The 22072-nt window shown below is 46.0% G+C and overlaps 1 protein-coding gene across 3 annotated transcripts in view; it reads right to left on the reverse strand.

Annotated features, from left to right (window-relative positions):
- Positions 1 to 22072, reverse strand: part of LOC144768344 (adenosine deaminase-like) — a 150426-nt gene that overhangs the window by 120691 nt on the left and 7663 nt on the right. For 2 of the 3 annotated variants that reach the window (XM_078651930.1, XM_078651929.1), the window contains exon 2: positions 8754 to 8815. The exons of the other annotated variant lie outside the window; for it this stretch is intronic. In XM_078651930.1, the coding sequence (XP_078508056.1) occupies positions 8754 to 8815 (62 nt within the window). The remainder of the gene's footprint in view (positions 1 to 8753; positions 8816 to 22072) is intronic. 3 annotated transcript variants of the gene reach the window in all.

Genomic DNA, 22072 nt, shown 5'->3' on the forward strand with positions numbered 1-22072 from the left:
TTATGGCCAATCTTAAATCGGGCTCGCCGCTTGACCCGTGCCCGGCCAAATTTCTGGCAAAGATGGCGGCAGTGGTTAACCCGTTGGCGAATCCCCTCCTGAATCTCTCTTTGAACCGGGGGGTGGTCCCTCAGGCCTGGAAGCAGGCAATGGTCATCCCCCTCATTAAGAAGCCTGGTCTTGATCCCGAGGTCTTGGCCAACTATAGGCCCATTTCTCTCCTCCCTGCGTTGGCCAAAATCTTGGAGAAGCATGTGCACATTGTGCTTTCCAATTTTTGGGAATCGTACGATCTGCTTCACTCCACTCAATCTGGTTTCCGCCCTAACCTTAGTACTGAGACGGCGCTGCTGGAGGTCTCTGAAGCCATCAAGGAGGCACTGGATTCGGGCGGCAAAGCCATGCTGATAATGCTTGACCTGTCGGCGGCCTTTGACACCGTCCCCCACGAGGGTCTGCTCGTCAGACTTCATGAGATCGGTCTGAGGGGGACGGTGCTTAGCTGGTTTAGATCGTTTCTAGCTGGCCGTCGACAAATGGTCTGGGCCTCATCCAGCTCGGCTGAGATGCCGCCTTTGGGAGTCGGAGTCCCGCAGGGCTCGGTGCTGAGCCCGACTCTATTTAACATCTTTATGACCCCTCTGGCGGCATTGGCTGAATCTTTTGGGGCCCAGATCGTATCCTATGCCGACGACACCCAGTTCCTCTTTACCTGCAGGAAAGGAGAGGATTTTGATGGAGAGAGTATCCGTGAGTGCCTTGGGGCTGTTTTTAAATGGTTCCAGCTGAACAGCCTCATGTGCAACTCAGATAAATCGGAGGTACTCTTCTTCGGTTGTCAATCCGATCCAGACTGGCAGGAATGGTGGCCCGCCGATATGTCTCCTCCAGCTCGCTCGTCTCAGTTGGCTAAGAACTTGGGGATCAAGATAGACAATGGTCTGACTTTAAGATCTCAGATCCTTGCCCTTACTGGCATCTGCTTTGCCCTCCTCAGGATGCTTCGGAAGTTTCTTCCTCTGCTCTCTGAGGATCACAGGAGGACGACGGTACAGGCCTTAATTGGCTCAAGATTGGACTATTCCAACGTCCTATACTTGGGCCTGCCGGAGTACCTCTTGCAACGGCTGCAGGTAGACCAGAATACGGCCGCGCGAGCCATTTTTGGCCTTCACAGGCGAGCCAGAGCCTCCGGTCTTCTGCAGTCTCTCCATTGGCTGCCTATCCGGAAGCGGATAGCTTTCAAGGCCTTGACCCTGGCCCATAAGGCTCTCCACGCATCTGGGGCTAAATATTTGCAAAGGAGGCTCGCCTTGTACCATCCGGCACGATCTCTGAGATCAGAATCGATGTTTCTTGCCTTGGTCCCTCGTGTGAAGAAGGCCCGCATTGGAGGTCGCTCCTTTAGGCTGCAGGCTACACAGCTTTGGAACACTATGCCTCTGGCATTGCGTAGCACCTCGAATCTGTTGGCCTTCAGGAAGGGCCTTAAAACCTGGCTCTTTGCCCTTTAGACTCCCTTTTTTTTTTAGCTGATTCCGTCTTTTATCTTTGTGTTGTGTTTGTCTTTCTCAGGTGTCAATAAAGCGCCGGGACACTCTTTCTGAGTAGCCGTGCGCTATAAAAGACAAAATGAACATAACATAACATAACAATCTAAGCCTCCCGAGCACCGAAACACATGGGAGAGGTAGCACTGGAAAGGGGGAATCTCCCCCCTCCCAATGGTACCCTTCCCTAGTGGATCCCTGAATGGGGATCATCACAGGAGGGCGATCCCAAAGCAGGGATCTACTACTAAACACTGGGGGGCGGACCCTTGCGCAAGTGACTCTGCTCCTCCCAAATTTCTATGAGCATATTCCGTCTTTCTGCCCCCCCCCCCCCCAGGGGGAGGGGGAATCATACTAGGCATCAGGGATTATTTTTTTAATACGTAGGGGTGGGGACTGCCCAAAATGGACATGCCAATGCCCCCACCCCTCAAAACGCAAAAGGGACAGTCTTTTTGCCCCCTTCCCCGGAGGGGAGTTTGGGGGTTATTAACCTGATATACCCTCCAGTGGGGGCAGAAAACTCACTAGACACCAGGGATTTTTACTCATGAAAGAGGGGTGGGGCTGCCCACAATGGGCAAGACCATGCACCCACCTAAAATATATTAGTCTTTCTGTGTCCCCCAGGGGAAGATGTGGGCACTAACCCCAGATATACCCCCCTGGGGGGGGGCAGAAAGCCCACTTGGCACCAGGGATTTTTTTTTTAATATGTATTTATTTTATTTATGCAATTTTATATAGAGCGTACTTTACCCTGAGGTGTCAGAGCACTTTATAATAGAGTGTAGTGCATTACATGAGAAATTACAAGTAACGTGGTAGAGGTAACAAAATGTATAAGTACTACAGTTACTCATGGTGAGGGTTACAGATTTAAAAATGACTTGTTAACTGTTAGACCTGGCATCTTTGGCGTGGTTTCCCCTATCTTTTTGCCTCTACCTCCTGTATTTTTGATGCTGTGCTGGATTTCGCTTTTGCTGGTTTCGATGCTTTGGACACTCTGCCACTGCTGATCAGTGCCAGAGTGTAAGTGCTCCCTATGTAAATTGTTATTCTGATTGGATATACATGTTTTGCATATTTGTATCACCATGAAGTCCCTAGTAAAGTGCACTGGGTGTGCCAGGGCTGGTGATGATAAATGCTACTAGTGGGCCTGCAGCACTGATTGTGCCACCCACAGCAGTAGCCCTAAAATGATGTCTCAGGCCTGACACTGCAGTGCCTGTGTGCAGTTTAGAACTGCCATGTCCTCCTGGTCAGTGTCCAGGTTGCAGTGTATGTAAAAGGTAGAGCATGTACTAGTGCAGGTGACATGCTCTGGTAGTAAATGGCAGCCACTTTAGTTTTTCACTACTGTAAGGCTATCTTGCTCCATAGGTTAACATAGGGGATGCTGGCTACAGTGGTTAACAGCATTTCTTCCCATAGGAACAAGATAGGACATAAGTATCTAGTATCCCTGAACTCAGAATTTAATAACACATCTTTTAGGAAAGGTTGTTTTTAAATCCTGTGTTTGAGAACAGCACTTTTAGAAAGTTGCTGTTCTCTTGTCTGACCCTTCTGGGTGCCTGGGCCTGTTTGTGTATTGACTGTCTGGTTTGAGAGTGACAGGGGCTGGGCGATTCCCCAGGAGGCTGGATGAGTCAGCACTAGGCTGAATGACTGCAATTGCAACTGGAGTGGTGGGAGGAGTTAGCACCTGGGCCTGAATAGGGCTGTGCCTGCCTTCCACAATGCTGGCTCCACCTCCTGCTGGGCGACTGAGGACCCTGCCCCTCACTCTGAAAGGAAAGATGCAGCCAGCAAAACAAAGTACTCAGGAACCACCCAGAACTGGTTCAGACCGGGCTCAGGGCCCACATGCACCAAGAGAACAAAGACTTTAGGGGTATAAGTACGGGACCCCTGACAACAGAAAATTAGATCATCCTGGAATCAAGAAGGAACCTCTGCCAAGGAGAAAGCTGAAACTGAAGAAGGAAGACTGTCCTGCTGTTGCTCTGCTGGACTGACCTGCTGCTTTGCTGCCAAGGAGAGGGGAAGGACTTTGCTGCTGAGCTGTGTCCCCTGTCTTGAAGGAATCTCCAAGGGCCTGAGTAGAGCTGGCTCCCTGTTTTGAAGTCCCAGGAACAAAAGGACTTCACCCCCAGCTTCCCTGAACTCTGCTGAGAGAGTTCGGTCCTTCCTAGAGTGCTTGATGCAGCTGTGGGGCCTCTGGAAGTTGTACCTGTGCTGGGAAGCTTGAAACTAAGCTTGAGAGACTTTTGAAACTGAAAAGTGTCGCATCGCTCGCTTGCGGAGCGCATCCCCGACAGTGCGAGAAGTTTCCCGCCGCTACGGAGGTCGAGATCGTCGCAGCGACGTCGCATCCTCCGTTTGCGGGACACACCAGACCGGTGCGGGAGAATCGAACATCGCTGCGAGTATCGTCGCAGAGCCTGTCGTCGCTGGGTGAGAACGCCGCACCGCTTGCTTGCGGACCGCATCACGTCGCTGCGAGCATCGTCGCAGAACCATCGCATCAAGGAGCTGCGAGAGAGAAGATCCCCCCTGGACCGCGCATCATCGCCCCGGAGATCGTCACAGCCCCTTCGAGATCGTCGCATCGTGCCTTTGCGAGAACAGACTTCCTACGGAACCTACGCACCGGAATCCATACAAGTGGCCTTCCTCCCCATACAGACCGGATTCGTCGCAACACGCCCGCTGCTGCAGCGGGGCTGTCGCAAACGCCTCCCCAGGGTCTCAGGAGCAACACATCGCTTGTTTTCCACCGCACCAGCTTCTGCTTTTGGAACTTTGTTGCAACTCAAAGGTACTGTGAGTAAACGTGACGCAACTGTGAACTTTTCATGCATCTGTAGAGAATTCTATCACAACGTAGAGAATTCTATCACAACCTTAAGAACTCTTTTGAAACCATATTCTTGAACTGTGTATGTTGGATTTTTGTCGTTTTGGTCTTGTGTGGTTTAGATTAAAATACCTTTATTTTTCTAAACTGTTGTGGAGTCAGTTTGTGGTGTTTTCACTGTGTTACTGTGAGTTTTGGTACAAATACTTTACGCATTGCCTCTGGTTAGCCTAGACTGCTCGTGCCAAGCTACCAAGAGGGTGAGCAGGGGTTATCTCAGAGGGTTATCTCCTTGCCCTAACTAGAAGCAAGGGTCCCTATTTGGACAGTGGTACCTACCTCTGCCAACTAGAGACCCCCAGATCTAACATTAACTAAATAATATCAAATGAACACTGAAGTTGGAGCGATTAGGGATATAAAAGTACATATTACAATTTACAAAGTTGAAATGGAAGGTCGAACTAGCTCTCCTGTGAGTGTCATGAAACAGTCAGAGTCATGCTAGGGGCACATTAGGCCATATCCTTACATGGGCACTAGGCCTTTCCACACTAGTGAGGTACAATTTTTATTGGGAGACTTGAGGGAATGTTTGTGGCTCCCCTCAGGTTCCAGAGCTTTCCATCACAGAAATGGGAGGAAAATGTGTTTTATTTTTACAAATCTGGTGAGAGCCACACAAGTCACCCTCATTCTGGATTCCCTTGGGTGTCAAGTTTCCAAAACATTACAGGTTTGCTACTTTTCCCTACGTGCTGGCTGATCTAGGGCCAGAAGTCCGCAGCTAGGCACACTGCAAAAAAAAAAAAAGGGTCAGTGTCCAGTGAAAAAATGTGATGTGTCTACGTTGTGTTTTGGCGGTGTCCTTTTGCGGGCACTTGGCCTACCTACAAAAGTGAGGTACCATTTGTATCGGGAGACTTAGGGGAACATAGAATAGTAGAACAAGTGCTATTACCAATTGTCTATCTATGCATTTCTGCCTTCCAAATGTAAGACAGTGTGTAAAAAAAGCCATTTTGGAAAATGCCCTCTAATTTACATGCTACTTTGAGTACCCACAAATTCAAAGATGTGCAAATAACCACTGCTTCTAAACTCCATATCTTATTCCCATTTCGGAAGTACATAGTTTTTCTTGATACCTATTTTTCACTCTTTATAATTTACCAAATGTTATGTTATAACGTTTTGTAGAGCGCACAGCTGCCTCAGTGAAGGGGCGTTCCGGCGCTGAGCAACAGAAAGGAGAATCTGCAGAAAAAGGAAGACCTACGGCGGAGGGAAAAGATGGGTCTTGATGACCTTACGAAAAGCAAGGTAGTTGTTAATACTGCTGTATGATACAAATGAATTGCCTTATGCCCAGTACACAATAAAAAAAACATTGCAAGTGCAGCTCAGTTATTGGCTCTTAAGGGCTTATAAATTCTTAGAGAACTTATAAGCCCTATATATCCCCACAAACAGAAGGGTCCAGCGGACATAACGGTATATGGTTTAAAAAATGTGCCATAGTTAAGAGAAGTTACAGGTGAAAACATAGGGACAAATGGCTGCTTTTTTTACTCCATTTCAAAATGTAAATATTTCAACTGTTACTTTCTAGGGGGAAACCTTGAAGGAGCTACACAAATGACCCGTGGCTGAATTCAGAATTGTCTACTTTTCATAAATATATACTTTTCCGGGACCCTTTATTGGCTTCCATTTCTACCACTAACTGGCAGGCGGTTGAAAGCACGGAAAATAGGAAAAATTGGCTATGTCCCAGTAAAATGTCAAAACTGTGTAGAAAAATGTGTGTTTCATACAAAGGTCTGCCTGTTCCTGAAAGCTAGAAAGATGGTGATTTTACTACTGCAAACTCTTTGATAAAACATTAGAGATGACCATAATGGGCTGTATTACATTTTTATGTATCTTCATGTATTCATATGCATATTGGAAATGACGAATATTGAGTAATTTTGTTGCTCTTTCAGCCTGACCTGAATTTCTTATTTATCAGATTGTGAACTTTAACACAGCTCACTTGGGGACCACCAGACACTCACCAGTGCACAAGAGGATGCTTTTTAACAGCCCACTGTATAGACTTGGTTGCATAATTTGCTGTGTACAAGCACGTATATGTAAAGTGCAGTACTATGTACTTGGTGGAGTTTATACTCTCCAATTTACCATCATATGTGCGCACCTTCCGCCACAATATATTACTTTTCATTCTGGATAAGCCTGTGAAGTAAGCAATTTAACTAAAAGTGTTGTTCAAAACAAAAAACATAACCACATAACCTCAGCATCACTCCCCTACATTTCTAGCAAAGGCACTTTTCCACTGAGCTCCTAGCCCCCAAACCCCCTGGCTCTACCTACAGAATTAGATATTTCATCCTTTGTAACCTCATCAATGGAACCTATCTTATCTACATCTGAGCACTGAGAAAAGTCTTGAAGGGTTACATGAAGCTGTGGCAATCCATCAAGACCACCACACCCCACCTGCCTTTTGGATTTGTGGTTGTTATCCAGTATCCTCAAATCATTATGATGTAGTGGAAAATTAATTTTTCATTGTAGGGGTGCATTATAATCACACTTGTAGACTGCATCCGCATATAATCTTATGTTGTGTTAACCTAAGTGTTAAAATCTTATAACATGGTAACTAGAATGTGACTTATTACGCCACTATATAGAATATGTGAACAATTAATGTTAAGTAATTGAATGTGAGCACTAGAAACACTAACAGAAGTACTTGTGTTGCGCAACTGACAATCATTTATTACTGAATGTGTTTATTAATCGTGTCATGTTATATGTAGGTAGAAATATTAATTGAATGTGCCTTATTTCTACATAAATTCGTAACACTCATGTTCCATTTCACTTATGTTAGCTGAATTCTGTGGCCTGAAATGCATTTTTCCTGGAAGCTCTTCCATTAGAATTAACAGCTGAATTTCATGTGCATATTGGATTCTGTTCTTTCTCACATTTCTGTTGCAGGTGGAAGAATCATCTAGAATAATGTCTTTGTTTTATTAGTTAGGTGAGAAGGCAAGACGATACATTGAACATTGATATTGATAGTGGAGAGTTGTTGTACTTTCTCATCGGAAAGGGCCTGGGAATCAAGGTCATCTCACTGCTGCACAGGGGCATCGCTGCCAATGGAAAAGTACCTTTGAGGATGTGGTGTAACCAGATGGCGTGTCCCGTGAAGGACTCTGGGTAGTCATCTTCTCTATTGATGTATCCTAACTAGGGCACTTCTTTGTCGAGAGAGAGAGAGCATCTCAGAACGAGCTCCTTGGCTTCATGCTACCTGACCCAAAGGATGTGGGGAGACTTCTAAGGAAGATCTCACAGGCTGACAACTTAACTGATCCTGCTCTGGGAAATGCTCATGTACTGACCTCACGTTAGTGTTAGTGTAGGGACAGATTAATGCTTTATTCCCACAATTTTGATACAGGAGAACTTGGACGTTTGTTTCCTAATGTTTTGCATCCTGATTCTTGAACTACTTGTTCTGTGCGTGTTGCACCACCTTAATTTCATTCATAGAATTGGATTTGTATTAGTCCAAATGTACTTCTACACCCTCATTCTGAGGTGTCTGTAAGTTCAGTTATTTTTGGCATTGTAATAAATTATCTAACCCTATTTGGTAGTCTGTAATGTAATTCTTAAGAGTCATGGGAATTGGAATTAAACTGATTGACCTGCTAACAATTTCTCCCCCCACACGCTTTCATGCTGAGAAAAATACTATTGACTTGAGGCTCTAGGGCAGATCTAGAATGTGACACCTGGCTCCTTCAATTACATACATGTTATTCACCCTTTTTGTGTCCATTTCAATTGCACAAGTGTCACCAGGCCTATCTGATCACCAGAAAATGAGTTTTAAGCAGTAGTAGCGAGAGAGGGCCTTAAAATCCACCCACATAAAGGCTTTCTTCTCTACGAGCATTTGATTGGGCAGAAGGAGTGTGATTCTGCTAAATAGGAGTTCTTTTTTTGTACTAAATGCCTTCTTCATGCATTTAGCTACAAGACTTGTTTTATCAATTGCGTAATACCTTCTTTAAAAGATGAAATGAGAACTGATTTTTCATTAGTATGCACACATTTCTTAACTACAAGGAATCTTGGTACATTTCTGTATTTTGTAAAAAATTTAATTTGGATAAAAACTACTGCAACACTTATTTTTTTGTGTATTATATTTTACCCTCTACAGGTACAACTACATGTGCAGACGGACCTCATACTAAATTCATTAATTTGACGTGACAATATTTTAAACAGCTCACCTGGAAAAATATAATATTGTCTCTAGCCGAATGCTTGCATCAAGGTGCACATGAAGCTCTACCTAAAAAGATACACATAATTGAAATTATATCAGTAACTATTTTGAGCAGTCCTAACGTATTTAATTTCAATTTGCTATAACTGATATGTTTTCCTGCAATCTGAATATTTTATCCAGGATAGTTATAAAGAATCGCATAATTTAATGCAGTGCTGTAGTCCAATCTATCTTGAAAGATAAATATTACAACACCATTCATCTTCAATCATTGTATCACCGCTCTACCAAGACCATAGAGTGATGAGAGTTGGGCAAATATTAACTAAGACTTCCACCACGCAAAAGTGCTTGATGCTGTTCTCTCGGTTGACCAGGCCCTTGGGTATAGTCAAAGTGTGACTGGACCACAGCACTCTTCCCATCCACCCTCAAAGCTAGATCCTTCATCCACAACCTGCAAGACATGGCCAAAAGTTGAGCCAACATAACTAACAGAAGCAAAGTCAATTGGTTGAGTTCTTGATATCATGGATGTCATGAATGTTGATGTGAGATACGATTTCACTACTGATGTCAACAGTGCTGTAATTTTAGCTGTGTCTATGAAATGAAAGGGCATATTTACAAGTCCCTATTGCCACAGGAAAGTCACTTTCTTTGAAGTTCTGGTGGCAATACAAGATTTGCCTTATTTGCAAGGCAGTATTAAGCCACTTAACGTGGTGAACCAGCATTACAACGTGGCTGTTTCACCGCAAGTCATTACATCGCATGTGTTACAACGCATGAGATGTAACAATGCGTAACCATTACTACGCATACCATTACATCGCATGCGCTTTTACAACGCATGCTATGTAATGGCTAGCCACATCGTTGTGAGGCAACTGAGGCTCTTCCGTTTCCTCACAATGACGTGCACCGCGCACCGACCCTCAGATGACGGTGGAACCAGGACAGAGGAACCACGAGGCGAGAGTGGTAAGGGGGATTGGGGGTTACTTTTTTAGGGTTTAGGGTAGTGTCGGGGGTCGTGCAGGGTAGTGCTTCAGTGTAGGGACTGGGGGTAGTGGGACGGTCGTGCTGGGGTCGTGTTTTAGGGTTTAGGGTAGTGCTGTGGTGTTCGTGTAGTGTAGAGTAGTATTTTAGGGTTTAGGGTAATGCCGGAGGGTCCTGCAGGGTAGTGTTTCAGTGTAGGGACCGGACTGGGGGTGGGAGAGGGTCATGCAGGGGGTAGTGTTTTAGGGTTTAGGGTAGTGTGGTGTTTGTGTAGGGTAGTGTTTTAGGGATTAGTGTAGTATCAGAGGGTCGTGAAGGGTAGTGTGTGAGTGTAGGGACCGGACTGGGGGTAGGGGGAGTGTCTTGCAGGAGATAGTGTTTGAGGGTTTATTATGGTAGTGTTGTTGTGTTTGTGTAGTGTAGGGTAGTGTTTTAGGGTTTAGGGTAGTGTCGGGGTTGTGCAGGGTAGTGTTTTCGCGGATGGCCAAAGCAAGAGGAATTTCCCTGGTGTCGTACGCTGACGACACCCAACTGGTGATCACCCTGTCTAACAATCCCAGCCAGGAAAGAGCGAAATTGAAAGAAAACATATTGGCCTTTGCAGAGTGGATGATAGCTAACTTCCTGCAGCTGAACTCTGCTAAATCTGAGATCCTTCTGAATGGCAAAGACTCCCTACTTTGGAACAACGAATGGTAGCCTCCGGCCCTTGGAGTCCCTCATGCCCCCAAACCTGCAGTGAAAAACCTGGGCTTCATGCTTGACAAAGATCTCATCTTTGAGACACATGCCAAATCAGTGGCCGGGAAATGTTTTGGGCTGCTGCGTGGCCTTAAGCCGAAACTTGGCCTATTTGACGCCCAAACGCGGCAGCTGATCATCCAAGCCTCTATACTGGCCCGATTGGACTAATGCAACGTGCTTCTTTTGGGTTCTAATAAGTCTGTGCTGAACCGACTGCAGTGGGTCCAGAAAGCTGCAGCACGCGCCATCTTCGCCCCTCCCAAGTACAGCCATGTCTCCAACCTCCTTTACCGCTTGCATTAGCTGCTCCTTGAACACTGAGTGCATTTTAAAGCGTTCTGCACTATGCATAAGATTCTGACAGGCATCAACCCAGATATTCTGAGCGACCTGTGCACCCTCTACACTCCACCGCGAGCGCTGCGCTCGGCATATTTGATCCTCGCACGAATCCCACGCATTTGAAGGACCAGATCTGGCGGTCGCTCCTTCAGGCCACTGGCCCCTTCCTTATGGAACTCTCTCGGTCTTCACATCCGCAGCAACTTTGATCACCAAGTCTTCAGACGGCTTGTGAAGACCTGGCTTTTCTCTCAACTTTAATTCCTCGCCTGCCCTCCACTTCGTCTGGCTTCAGCGCTGGGACGCTTTATTGCTGAGGCAGCCATGCGCTCTACAAGTATTCTAATCTAATCTAGTGTTTGAGGGTAGCGACCGGACTGGGGGTGGGGGAGGGTCATGCTGGGGTAGTGTTTTAGGGTTTATGGTAGTGTTGTGGTGCTTGTATAGTGAAGGGTAGTGTTTTAGGGTAGTGTTGGGGGGTCGTGCAGGGTAGTGTTTGAGTGTAGGGACCGGACTGAGGGTCAGGGGAGGGTCGTGCTGGGGGTAGTGTTTTGGGGTTTAGGGTAGTTTTGTGGTGTTTATGTAGTGTAGGGTAGTGTTTTAGGGTTTAGGATAGTGTCGGGGGTAAAGTCACTTACCTTTCAAACTTTTACCATGAGTATACCTTTACCACGCACACCTTTGCGTTGTAATGGCATGCGTGGTAAAGGTATAGTTGTGGTAAAAGTTTGCGATGTAATGGTATGTCGTTGTCATTGACATCGCATAGTAATACCTGCGTTGTAATGGCACTCGTGGAATTGGTATGCGATGTAATGAGTCGTATTCCTTAACGTGGCTTAATGCTGCCTTGTAAATAGTGCACCCTTTCACGATATACTTAGGGTGAAAGAGGTGGCAATGGTTGTTTCAGTGGGTGTAATGCCGCAACACCCACTGATTTTGATGCTGCCTCATATTTACAAGGGTGGCAAAAATGTGGGGCAGCGCTAAAATTAAGACCAAAAAAAACCTGATCTTAACATGGCACAATGAGGAGAAATGCTTTATTTCTCCTCATTTTTGCTGTTTCTATTTGTGCTGCATTGCCCAGCACACATAGAAACAGCAAAACGCTTTGCATCATTGTTTAAGTGCTGGAAGGTATCCCTTCCTGGACATAAACAATCATTTAAAATATGACGAGTTGCAACTTCGATGTGTGCTGCACAAAGCAGCACACACAGAAGTTACAAATCGCCATTTAAGATTGTTTATGTGCAGGAAGGGACACCTTCCTGCACATGGTGCAAGGGTGTCAGCGCTAGGCAGCTGTAATTAGCACCAGCGCACGAGGAAACGCAGGGCTGCACAGTATTGTTGTAAATATGGTGCAGTCCTGCGTCTCAGAAGTGATGGAGTGCGCCGTTAAGCCAAAAAGGCTAATGTCGCGCTCCGTCACTTCTTTCTAAATATGCCCCTCAATGTTCTGTCATGGCTAGTGCATTAGGAACACATTATTTCCACAATAGAGATTTGATGGCTCTGTCAAAGTTGCTCGGTGTGTACTGAAATTCCATCTGATCTTTGGAGAGTACCATGTGAATTATTGGCCCCAAACTCCAAGGCAATGGAATTACTCGAATGCACATTCAGTCACATTTGTGAGAATCAATCAATGAGTACACATAAAGTTTAGCAAACCTTTCTCTTTTTGCAAAGATGTATTTCTCAAATCAAAATACAGTGGTGTGATCCAAAATGTGCCGATAGTGCAGACGACGAGCTGCTCAACAAAGTGTGAAAATAATTTGCAGGATCACAAAAAAGCACTATCTGCACTCAATGGCGGTTGTATTACTTCTAAACAGAAAGAATCCTGTCATTTGCTCTGTGAGGTATCCTCAAAGATGTAATCACATTACAACCATGTATGTGACTGTCGACGTTTCGACCTAAACTATCTTCACCTTTTGTATAGCACTATTGTATTTTGATGTGAGAAATGCATCTTTGCAAAAAGAGAAAGTCTTTCCATTGAGTGTTTGTCAGGAATGGGACTGAATTGTCCATCGATTAATTATCTCTTCTGATAATAAGACGAATGAGTCCCACAGGAATCTTGTTTCGAACTATCAGCCTGATTCATCAACGGGCCGTTTTGCGAGCCCCTAATAGCGATCCATAGCGAATCGCTATTAAGAACACGCAAAACGGAATTCATGATGTATTTAGAGAATAAAAAGCGAATCACACGCGGCCGCAAATAGCGTTCCCGATCATCGAAATTCGCATTAAAAACGCTATTTCCGGCAACATCCGTGTCGGAATAGCGATATCTCTAAAAGCGATATCTCTAATAGCGATATCTCTAATAGCGATATCTCTAATAGCGAGATCGTCAATAGCGGGACCGCAAATAGCGCGAGATCGAGAAAACGGGAAGTCGCATTTGGAGCACAGCGATGACATCACAACCAGGAAGCAGCCAGTTCCCACCCCCATTCACCACAGTGAGGCAGACCTCGAGGCAGCAACAGAGACAGCTCCTGCAAGGACACCTGCTAAGTTGGACTACCACCTCCAATACCACTGCAGCAATGGCAGAGGATGCAGTACCTGGGCCCAGCAACCCCGGGCGCAAGAGGAAACTCAAGTTTTCGGAACAAGAGTTGGAGCACCTAATTGAAGGGGTGGGGGAGAACCACTCCAAACTTTTTGGTAAAGACTCAAGGAGGGTGCCCGAGCAGGAGAGGCGCAGGATCTGGCTCAGGATAGCCGCCGCAGTGAACTCTGTGGGTGTGGCCGACAGGTCACTGGAAGACCTGAAGAAAAGGTGGTACGACCTCCGAGGTCGTGCCAAGGAGAGGGTCGCCGAGAGACTGGGAGAGTCCCTGGGCACTGGAGGGGGGAGGACCTACAGTCCCTCAAAACACCCCCCTGGAGGATCGCGTTGAGGACACGCTGGAGGAAGAGGCGTGTATTGGAGTCACCCGAATGGACTCATCCCGCCCCACCCAAGAGAGCCAAGGTAAGTGGCATGCGACTGCGACCCTGTCCCCTATGAATGGCCATGACCCTATAGCCTCCCATAATGTTCCAAAGTCATGCCATCGGTGCACATCAGTTAATGCCCTAAAGCATTGTGGGACATGTAGTGTGGCCACAATGTACAAGTACCCCAATGCAGCCAGACAGGGCAAAAAGTACGCAATGCTATAGGCAGTCAGGGAATGTCACCCAGCATGCATGTAGCAAGTGCACGTGTGACAGATACATGCAACTAATGTACGTCCACTTCCCCTCACAGGTGGCGCTGACAGCAGCGACAGCGAGGGGCTGCACATAGATGAGGATGCACAGGATTACGAGGAGGAGCAGTTACACACACAGCCTCCTGCGTCTGCCGCAGTAACAACACCTGCAGCCCGGCCCACCACCACTGTGCCTCCAGCCTCTGCCGCTGCACCAACACCTGCAGCCCGGCCCACCACCACTGTGCCTCCAGCCTCTGCCGCTGCACCAACACCTGCAGCCCGGCCCACCACCACTGTGCCTCCAGCCTCTGCCGCTGCACCAACACCTGCAGCCCGGCCCACCACCACTGTGCCTCCAGCCTCTGCCCCACCAGCAATGCCTAGCTTGACACCACCAGCAGCTGGGGCACCAACATCAGGTCCCGCAACAGCGGCGACACAGCGGCCACCCACTGTGGCAGGCCAGCAGAGCAGCCGTGGCAGGGCTCGCCTGCAGACCAATGCTCCCAGCACCAGGGGGAATGGACAGCGGCTGCCGAGCATGAGTGTCGAACGTCGCATGCTCCGGATTCACCAGATGCAGGCACGCCGGCAAGGGGCCATACAGCTGCAGCTGCATAACATTGGCCGCAATGTGGCAGGGGTGGGGGACCGGATGGACCGCATGACGGCAGCCATGGCAGGTGTGGGGGAGGGGATGACCCGCATGACTGCAGCCATGGAGGCCAACACAGCTGCAATGATTAAACAGCGCAACACGGACCGGCGCCGCCACCGTCAGCTACTGACCCGGCTGACAGCTTACACCCGGTCAAACTATGTGATTGGCAATGCCACCTCGCAGCTATCGTGCCGGTGCCTGGCGCAGCAGCAGCAGCTCATTCAATGCTGCGAGGATGTTGCCAGGGTACTTGAGGGCCTGACCACTGCCGTGATGGCACTTCACCCTGCTGTACCTGCCACTGTCGGGGATGACGATGCCAGTGAGGGGACATCAAGTGTGAGCAGCCACTCTGCCTCACACGTAGGGGCGCTGAGACGCAGCACCAGCCCAATGCAGGGACACGTGCGGTGGATGAGGAGGAGCCGGAGAGGCGCTTGGGTGCTGGAGTACTTTTACAGGCACAGGCTGAACATAAGCCTGCCCTGTGTATTGGACGCAGCAGTATGCTGAAATACTGTTTGCAATGAAAGGATGTCTACTGGAAACATTATTGTGATTCAAACAATAAGATTTAATTTGGCAGCACACATTGGCGTAGTGTCATTATTAACATTTGCATGCAATTGTGATATGTTGGGTGAGGGGAGAGGGTTCACTAGAAACAGTTCATTGTGATGTGGTTGCGGCGTCTGTGGCCTTCAGCTGGGTTCTCCCCGCGTGCATGACGCCCATGTGCAGGTGGCTGGTCGTCCCCTTCTGACTCACTGCCAGAGATGTCAACAGGTATCCTGCGCTTGGTGGCAATGTTATGGAGTATTGCGCAGACAGCCACAATGCGGCAGCACAATTCAGGACTGTAATACATGGCCCCACCTGTCTTGTGCAGTATGCGGAACCGGCTCTTCAGTAGCCCAAAAGTCCGTTCTATACAATTCCTTGTCTGTATGTGAGCAACATTGTACCGCCGTTGCTGTGGTGTAGCAGGGTTGAGGTATGGGGTGAGGAGGTATTCCCGGAGGGCGTAGCCACTGTCACCTGAATGAGAGGAGCAGAGGGTGAGTGCCTGTGCTGCGCAGCTACTTCATTGCAATGTGACATTGTTGACAAAGTGTACTTACCAAGTAGGTGTCCTTCCCCAAAGTCTCCCCTGGCCAGTCGTGTGTGGAGGCCGCTGTGCCGGAATATAAATGAGTCATGGGTACTCCCTGGGTACTGGGCCACAATGTCAGTTATGAATGTCTTGGCATTGCAGACCATCTGCATGTTAAGGGAGTGGTAGGACTTGCGATTCCGGTACATGTACTCCGTCGCAGCTGGTGGGCAGATGGCGATGTGGGTGCAGTCTATGCATCCTATCACAGATGGGAAATGGGCCACATTGTAGAATTGTAGCTTTGTCAAGTCCTGTTCCTGTTGGCTGGTTGGAAATGTGATGTGTCGGTGTAGCTGGGTAAGCATTGCGTCAACAAAACTCCTGAGGCAGCGTGACATGGTGGGCTGGGATATCCCCCCAGCAGCCGCTACTATCCCCTGGAAGCTCCCAGAGGCCAGGAGGTGCAGGCTACACAATACCTGTACATGTGTAGGCACAGCATTGGTCCGCCTTGTTGGGTGCTGCATCAGGGGGTCAAGGTCCAGTATTAGCTGGATTATCATTTCCCCATTCAGGCGGTACTTTGCATATATCTGCTCCCTGGTTTGGCCCAGCAGGGTGACCCGCTGGCGGAATATCCTGTCCTGTATTCTGCGTCTCCTCCATGCTGCTCGCTGTAGCCTTCGCCGCCTGACCACCATGTACATTCCTGGCATTGTGAGACTCCAACTGCTGCTGCTGAATCTCTTTATGTGTGTTTGGTCAGGCCTGCACCTGTTCCTGATTGGCCAACAGTTTTTCAAAAAAAAATTCTAATGGCTTTTATGGTTACCACCTGCTTTGGGTTGTCCTTAATTTGCGCCTCGCAAACAGAGAATTTGTGGTTTTTCGCTATTAGAGAATTTTCATGAATACCGATTGCGCTTGTATTGCGATTTCGCAAAGTTTTTTCTCAGACTCCGTGGTTTGGCGCACTCCTGCCGGGAATCTGAGAATCTATTTGTGAATTCGCTATTTTTTGTTTGCGCTTTAGATATTTTCTTGATGAATGCCGATTAGGGAAATTGCGCCCGCAATTGCATTTTCGCAGCTATTGCGGGGGCAATTTAGCTTTATGAATCAGGCTGATAGTTGTCCCTCTTTCCCACTTAGCTTGATTCGCGGGTATGGCTATATACGTATAAAACAGTGCTTACTGTCTTGAAAAGTTTTCTTCTCTAATATTTCGTTCTATGCAATGCACACAACACACTTATAATCGCAGTATCTTAACCTTGCATGTTGCACTAGGACACTCAATAAACTCTAAATGCTTCCTGCGCTAGTTATAGCCAGTGGTTCGAGCGCAGCAATTACCAAAAACTAATACATATTTGGGCCTTGAATCCTTTTCTCTTCTTGTTCTTACAGATGTATTTGAAAGGAATATATGATGATACAACGCGATCATGTTGATCGTGGTATCTTACAACGCGGGTTTTACAACGCAAGTCATTTCAATGACTTGCGCTGCAGGGCGCTGGACTTAGGGACAGTACGATTTACTATTCCAACACTAGCCTACATACAGTAGGGAAGGTGTTGGAAAGTAAATCGTACTATGTCTTAGCTTGTGGCGCCCTCCAGCGCAAGTCGTTGAAACGACTTGCGTTGTAAAACCCGCGTTGTAAAGCGCCTGCGGTAAAAATCCCGCGTGATAAAGGTCGTCTCCCATTTGGAAGAGATGCATTCTCACTGTAGGTACCTGTCCTTGCAGCACATTTGCAAATTACCATGCTTTGGTGCTGCCGCTTTGTTAATGTTCTTTTTCTTTTCTTGTTTTGCAGGTCACCAGTGGCGAAGATGATGCAAAGAAGAATCGAAGGACCAGACCAGTCAGAGGAGCTCCATGTTTAGCAAGAATTCAGGAAACATCATTTATGACAAGGATCCATGGATGCTGCCACTTGGGTGATGAGTAATCTTAGTAACAAGCAATAAGTCATTGCTGGGTGCAGTTTAAGTAGTAAATCGCATCCAAGATGGCTGCCGTCCTCACAAGGCCTCAAACTGTCATGGCAACGTGGTCATTAACAATCAGGATCCTTAGAGGTGCAAGCCTTTGCTGGTCTCCTCCACCACAATGCCTCAAGGTTTAGGCCCCTGAGACCCTATTTAAGCTAGACACCCTAAACAGTCAGTTCATTAGGGCCTTCAAAGATATTTAGCACGTAAACTCAAAAATCTTAAGTGGGCAACAACACCAAAAAAGCTTGAAGTCACTCATACCTGCAGAAACGGAATACATCCAGGTCGGTGAAATAGTCTTTTTTGCACAATGTCCCGAGATTTAGAACTCAATTCCAAAAGTAATCAGTAGAATTTCTTCCTACTATCAATTCCAATAGTAATTAAAATACTACTGTTTGAACATGACCTCTCAGTTTGACAACCACAATATTGAACAGCCCTCTGAGGAGAACCCCCTCTCCTGAAAGAAAGGTGACACATTACTCCTGGTTCGCTCAAAAATCCTGAGACTCCTGGGGCCGTGCTTAGTATAGCGCACACTGTCCCTGTTTTAAGGTATGCCAGGTACAAACAGGGAAAGTGCACCCTATTACATTGAATGTCAGCCCTAGGATCAGCGCATTCAAGTGAAAAATGGAGTGGCTTTGAAGCAGCGGCTCTGTATTTCACTGTGCGGACGCCAACCCAACTGCCCTTTTAAGGAGGATTAGAGATCCCTTTACAGGAGGATGCAGGGAGTGACTGCACCTGCCTGCATGTGGATGTCCCCATTTTAGAGTCCTGCCACCAAGGGGCGCACTAACAGTGCACCGCCTTTCTGGTGGAGCACTGTCAGTGCGCCTCCGGACAACTTCTTTGCCTCTGCACCCACTTCTATAATACGGCGCGGGCGCAGAGGCAAACGGCATCAAGCCCTCTGGTGATAGCACTGGCGCTATATGTGCGGCAGCACTATCTATTACAGAAGGGGCCGCACAAGCATCTGCGGCACCTCCTGTAATATCAAAGAGCCCCAGAGGTGCGCAAAGTGGGCGCTAATGGTCATTGCGTCCCCAGGGCACATCCGTAAGATGGCCACTGGAGGTTTCTATTGCCTCAAGCATTTCACCTCATGCCCCGCATTTGTCCATTTTGATTGTCGAACATATTTTTGATTTTGATTTTACTCTTTTTTTCTGCACTATTCTTAAATGCATTTTCATTTTGTTTGTACCTCTTTCTCTCTCATGTAAAGCGCTTTGCTACCCCCTATGGGTCTGGTCTGTTCAACACAAAACTATCAAATAGATAAATATGACTAAATAGTGGTTCACCATAATGGTTGATGTTTTTTTTTTAATATATATTTTTATTAAATTTTGTAGCAGCAGATAAATAGTTAGCCGAGCATTACAGATCAGACAAATAATAAAGATAAAGAATAAACAGAACTGAGCATCACTTTAACAGGGTTGACATGAGTAAACAGATTAGACTTTTAACATTGAATCCAATTATAAATAGGGGCCCACATTTTTAAACCAAAAGCTTTCTTTTTCTTCCCCTTTAAACAGTACACAGCTTTCTCTAATTGATAAATGTTTAGCAATTTAGATTGCCACTGAGAGAATAAAGGAGGATCAACATCAAGCCAGTGGGAGGTTATACAATATCTGAAAATAGACATAGATATAAATAAAAAACCTTCTTCAGCTCTTGTCTGCAGCCTATCGGGATTTGATTGGATACCAAGTATTACGAGTTCGGCAGAAAGTATTACTGATCGGTTGATAATGCAATTTAAAAACTTTTGAATTTCAGAAATAAATTGCGTTAGATTAGGGCAAAGAAAAAACATGTGAATAGAATTTGCGCCAAGAAATCCACATCGGCTGCATTTATCACCTCTATTGGCTTTCCACTTCAATAATTTAGCAGGGGTATAGTATAGGTCAAATATGCTCATAAAGAATTGGCTTTTTAAAGATCCATTACACAAAACTTGATCGGACAATGCCGAGGCATCAGAAACATTAATACTTTCTATCCCAAAATCCCTTTGCCATTTCGTGTTAAATAGTTCAAGATTACCTTCTACTCGGTTTATCATTGTCTGATAAATCACTCCGATTCTATTTTGTTTCCAGCAGCATTCCAATACATCAATTTTCTTAATTTTATTAGTGTTCAATAAATTTTTTGTGTTTAGAAAGCTGCGTACGTGCAGATATTTAAAAGAATCGGTTTTGGGAAGATTATACTGTTGTTGTAAGTACATGAATGTTACGAATTGTTCTTCCTGATAAAGATCCCCTAACCGGGATATGTTAGAACTTTGCCAGCGCTGCATAATATGATCTGTGAATATTGTTGGCAACATCGGATTATCAAATAGTGGTGTGTAGTAGGTAAAATTGCTATTCGAACAAAATCTTTTCTTAAATTGCTTCCATATCTGAAAAACCGTTAGCATGACTTTAAATCTTGTTTTTTTGTAATAACTTGGTTCGGTAAAACGTACTAGACATTGTCTTGCTTGAGTACCAAGGATCATTACATAAATTGATGGATATGTGAGATCATCTATAGTTATCCCTTGAAAGATTAGGCCACTCATGAGCCTAAGCGATACCGCCAGATAGTATAGGCGTAAATTCGGCATTCCCCAACCTCCTCTAAGCATAGGTAGGGTACACCAATTGGGAGACCTCCTAGCTCTTTTGTATCCCCATAAAAATCTTGAGATTATTCTATCTAGTTTTATAAAAAAGCTAGAGGGGAACAATAAAGGTATAGTCGGAAAAAATAAAGAAATTTAGGGAAAAAAAGCATCTTGAGAGCATTAGTACGGCCATAAAGAGAAAGATGTAAATTGTTTAACCTTTCAAGAGACCTATTAGTGGAAGCAAGTAATGGATCAAGATTAAGCCCTATAATATCTTCTACCTTAGCGGACAGTTTCACACCTAGGTAAAGAGCCGTGGTTGATAGTGTCAAACCAGCTGGTGAGCCGGCCGCAGAGTGGATTATCTGTGTTTTTGCAATGTTTAATTTGTTACCGGAATATAGGCCAAATTCACAAGCTAGTTCTATGATCTTAGGAAATGCCAAACTGATATCCGATGTGACGATCGCAACATCGTCAGCATAGGCTAAGATTTTATATCCTATTTGATGAATTATAACCGGGGGGATGCTATCCTCATTTGTGAGTTTTTGCAAGTATGGTTCTATATAAAGCGCAAATAACAAGGGGGGAAAAGGGCACCCTTGCCTAGTCCCCCTTGTTATTGATAGTGTGGTAGCAGTATCGGTAGCTATTCGGATTAAAGCTTTGGGTTCGTTATATAAAGCATTCAAGGCCGTTATAAATTCCACAGGGAAGCACTTCCAAGCCAGAACACGCCAAAGGAACCCCCAGTCGACCCTATCAAACGCCTTCTCGGCGTCCAGTAGGGCCACTCCGACTGGGGATCCCGAGGCCTGCGCCCAATCCAAGAAGGCGATAATTCTTCTTATGTGATCCGTTGTGTCTCTTTTTTATAAAGCCGTGTTTAAATTTAGCTACTAAATTAGGCATCAGATCATTTAGCCTATTTGCTAAAATTTTAGAAAAGATCTTGCTGTCAGAGGTTATTAAGAAAATTGGTCTATATGACCCAAGATCTATAGAATCTTTTCCTTTTTTTTTTAATACAACTATTGTTGCTAATGACCATGAGGGAGGAGACCGGCCATGAAATGCTTCTTGAAATTTTTTTAGCAACTCTGGTTTCAGAACGTTACGGAACGTACGATAAAATTCCATGGGGATATTGTCCGAACCCATCGCTTTACCAGAAGCTAGTCCAAGAATAGCCCCTTCTATCTCTTCCCAAGTGATTGGGGCGGATAGTACTGCTCTTTGATCTTCAGTGAGAGAAGAGGAACAGTCCAAATTTGATAAATAACTGGACGCATCGCTCCTTACACTAGTACCATCATTCGATTTATTATACAGAGATTGATAAAAATCCCGGAATGCCTTCAGTATACCAGACCTAGACGCTTGACTTACTCCAACTTGATCAGTAATTTTAATTATTTCGGTGATAGCTGTTTTCTGCCTTAGTCTTTGCGCTAGTATTCTGCCCGTCTGCTCACTTAGTTCAAAGCATTCTTTTTTTAAATAATTTGTACTTCACTGCTACCTGCTCAGCCAGGAATGAATGGACGGCTGACCGCTCAGAGCTTTTTGAGCTTCCTGTACA

The sequence above is a fragment of the Lissotriton helveticus genome, chromosome 7 (genome assembly GCF_964261635.1).
Source record: "Lissotriton helveticus chromosome 7, aLisHel1.1, whole genome shotgun sequence".
NCBI classification, from domain to species: Eukaryota; Metazoa; Chordata; class Amphibia; order Caudata; family Salamandridae; genus Lissotriton; species Lissotriton helveticus.